Source organism: Sinocyclocheilus rhinocerous, unplaced genomic scaffold (genome assembly GCF_001515625.1).
Source record: "Sinocyclocheilus rhinocerous isolate Xijiao unplaced genomic scaffold, SAMN03320098_v1.1 scaffold1740, whole genome shotgun sequence".
NCBI classification, from domain to species: Eukaryota; Metazoa; Chordata; class Actinopteri; order Cypriniformes; family Cyprinidae; genus Sinocyclocheilus; species Sinocyclocheilus rhinocerous.
In genome coordinates, this window is record NW_015651446.1 from 1,535,005 (window position 1) to 1,538,762 (window position 3,758).

Consider the following 3,758-nt stretch of genomic DNA (forward strand, 5'->3'; position numbering starts at 1 on the left):
CATTTTATTTCCTGTTTTTGTGTTATTTTTCTGTTAATAAAAGCCTCTCCGAGACCTGACGCCACACCCACTGTGTCTGTCGTTTGCTCCTCCCGCCACAATATATACTGTGTATGTATATATATATATATGGATTATTGCCTTTGTTTTGTGTATGAATATGTGTACAAAATGCTACAATACTACTTATAGGATAAAAATAGCACCATACTGGACATACTACTCTATTTTTACTGCTAGTTTTTTCATTTACTCCATTTGTCTCCATTGTCCTACCACATGGTGTCAAGCACATAGAACTGTTGTAAAATAAGCTGCAATTGGTTTTAAAATGACAAACTGCCTTCTGTCTGAAATATTATTATTGTTTAATCAAATTATTTTTAATCCAAAGTGAATGATCTAAGAGCCTGTCTTTTGCAACATTATTACGTTATGGATTTCTCACTCTCCTCACACAGGACCATAATAAGGGGTTTAAGGTGAGGCTGTGTTTCATAGTGGGTTCAGAGTCTGTGTGTGTGTGTTTTTATTTCAAATAATGCCCTGTCAATCTCAGTCCTTCAAAACACTCCACCGGCTCCTAGAGAGGCGTGAGGTACAACAGCTGCCAGGAGGCATATGTCGCTCCACTCATACACATGCATGTAAAGACAAACAAACACACACTCAAACCTGCTCAAGACTGAAAAGAAAGTTTTGGCATGCACACAGTTTCTGTGCATGCTATGGTCATATCTGTGGTATGTGCTGCTGCTTTAGTCCCAGAAGCATATGGTGAGTGTTTAATAGTGCTAGTTAACTTCTGGGCAAACACTCTGTGTGTTGGATTGAAGGCTCTGTCTCCTGCCATTTAAATTGACCTGTAGTGGTGGTGTAGTCCTCAGGCTGGAATTACAGACAGCACTGGTTTTCTAAAGGCTAACTGTCCTTCTGTTATAGTTCTAACATTTGACATGCATTGTGTTCTTTGAAAGAAAGGTCCTACAAGTATTCTGCATCTTTTGGAGGGGTAAACACTCCCTAAAGCGATAGTTCACCCAAAAGCAAAGCTCTGTCATCATTTACTTACCCACATGCCATTTAAAACCTGTGTGACTCTCTTTCTTGTTTTTTTGTTTGTATTTTGTTTTTTTGGACTTTTATGATTTTGATTAGGATTCAGAGAAAAAAAGAAGGACATATCAAATAGAAATTCAGAAATTCACATTTCACTGAAATATTTTACTTTGGTAATATAGTTTGTAAAAAACAATTTTTTTTCTCTAAAGGATCCCAGTGTGTATCAAATCACCACCGCTTGTTGGACTTCATCACTTAATCTCAGAGCAGTACACAATAACAAGCATTTAGTTTGTAATGTGTAATGTTTGATAGCCTTTCTTAGAAGTTTAGAAGTGACTGTGTTGTTCAACGTTCGGTGTCAAGAGTTCCTGTGAGGACCTGGTTTTAAACTGAAAGTAGGGTAATGGCTTCTGGGGAGACACCATGAGTGCATTGTGAAAGGTAGGACAGCAGTAAGAGAGATGGTTTATGGTCACGAGTAAAAGGACATGTGAGCCTTGTTATCCACAAACACAGAGCCCATATTGTTCTTTTCAGTATGTGGAATGGGAAAGTTTGTGTACGTGTGTGTCTGTGTGTACTCACAGATATTTGCTGTGCCCTTGGGGATGGGGAGATAGGATCCTGCACTCCAAGCTCTGGCCTGATAATTCCTCTTACAGCGGCCACAGTCAGGCCCCGTGGTGTTGTGCTCACACTCGCAAGTCAGTCTCTCTTTGTCATAGATGCAGCTGTTGGCGTGAAGGTTGCACTTGCACCTGTCACGGTGAAAGAAAAAAAAAGAGAAATAAGAAATAAAACATATGCCCTTGTGGATTTTCAATCGTGGAGTTCAATTACACCCGTGCGGGAGAAAACATTGGAACCAGCACTTAGAGACCAGAGTGACCTTGTAAATCATTTGCATTTCAAGTAAACGTGCATCTGCATGTGGAGGTATTCTGAAGCTTCCAGAAAGTGACTTCAAAACCTTGCACATGGTGTCAAGGATTTTGCAAAATCCACATCATTATTTTTCTGTTTTTTTCTTTCCTCTCGAAAGATAGGTTATTTATAATTATCCCACTGGAAAATAAATAATTACATACAGGTCGCACCTTCAATGAGAGAAAGAAAACAGTTAAATAATATAAAAAAATTAAGTGCTGAATATTTGGCATATATGTTGCAGACTTTGATTATTTACAGAATTTTTGCTATATATATTCTATTTAATATCAATAAATCCTGAAGCACTTGTGAATGTTTTTAATCCTCAGAGGCAGTCATGTTTTAAATGTTTTGGTAATACATTCAGTATGGCCACTAAGGACAAACCCCATGCAAACATTTGTCTCACATACACACTATGCAGGGAGGTTTGCTCCCCCGTTTCTTCTCTAAGCACGGAAATTGATTTTGTATGCAGGAAGGCAAAAGATGGATATTTCTGTGGCACACATGCAGTACTGACAAAAAAAGAAATGTGATGCAGTTATGTGAAACTGTTGTACAGCTAGAATAGAGTAGCTTAACATGTTTATATGTGTGTCTGTTTTTCAGTTCAACTGTGATTCTTGCTCCTAATTTAAAAATAAATTGACTGTCAGTTGCACAACTATTTTTTGAACTCATTTACTGAATAACACAATTGTCTTTAACTTCATCTGTATCTGTATCTTTGACTACTATAAATCAGTGGTTCTCCACCTTGTTTCCCCAACATGATTATGTATGTGATTAAGTGTGACTCCAACTAATCACTTTTTGTGGAGTAAGGGAATACAAAAATAATAATAAAAATGGAAATAGAAAACAGAATTTATACATATAAATGAAGGATGACAATGAATACTTGGCCCAATTGCCTCTAATGTAAATGTATTACTATAAATATTTTACATTATTATTATAGCTGAAATAATACCTTGTGGTAATAAACATCAAGTCACATATGTCGTCTATAGAAAAAAACAAACTGAATTCCTTTAAAGTTGCACCGCATCATTCTAACAGATTAAAGTAACACTTTAAAAAAATCAAAAGCTGATCAGTCGCTAGTCTTTGATCTAACTTTTTCCAGACTGAGGCTCCTCACGGATTACGAGCATAACCAGGCTCTTGATGTCTGCCGTCTCTCTTTCTGTGTGGGCACAAAGGAGCATTATTAAAACCATTAAAACCGGTGTGTCCGAAGAGATGCGCGTGCAGGGGCTGATAAATGTGATGCGCCGAATGACGTTTGGAAGTGACAAATGACTGCTCAGTCCCCGCAAGTATACACTAGGGCTGTGTATCACCAGCAAAGTCACGATACGATACGTATCACGATACAGAGGCCACGATACGATACGTATCACGATACAGGACTGCACTGAATTTCACCTCAGCAGAATTTAGAAAAACAGCTGTTTATTAAACACTGCATACTACAGTGCCATTTCTAACTATTGGCAGAGCAAGCAGTTGACCTCTGCATTATGAAGGACCTCCATAACTGTACCACAGTACAATATAGGTAACTGCATATGTTTCATGTTTACATTGTGCACTCCCAACCAGGTACAATATTCTGATTGTTTGCATCTTGTTTTTAAGCCCATAAATAATAATGTACTCGTTCTAATAAATTTATATTGTAATGTACTCATTCTAATATATTTTAAAAAATCATTACATTGCTGGTAGGTTATCATTGCACAAATTAACACAAT

The 3,758-nt window shown here is 37.4% G+C and overlaps 1 protein-coding gene across 4 annotated transcripts in view; it reads right to left on the minus strand.

Moving 5' to 3' along the window:
• LOC107712825 (netrin-G1-like) overlaps nucleotides 1-3,758 on the minus strand; it is a 99,631-nt gene that overhangs the window by 17,660 nt on the left and 78,213 nt on the right. For all 4 annotated transcript variants that reach the window (XM_016518189.1, XM_016518187.1, XM_016518188.1 and 1 more), the window contains exon 3: nucleotides 1,651-1,823. In XM_016518189.1, the coding sequence (XP_016373675.1) occupies nucleotides 1,651-1,823 (173 nt within the window). The remainder of the gene's footprint in view (nucleotides 1-1,650; nucleotides 1,824-3,758) is intronic.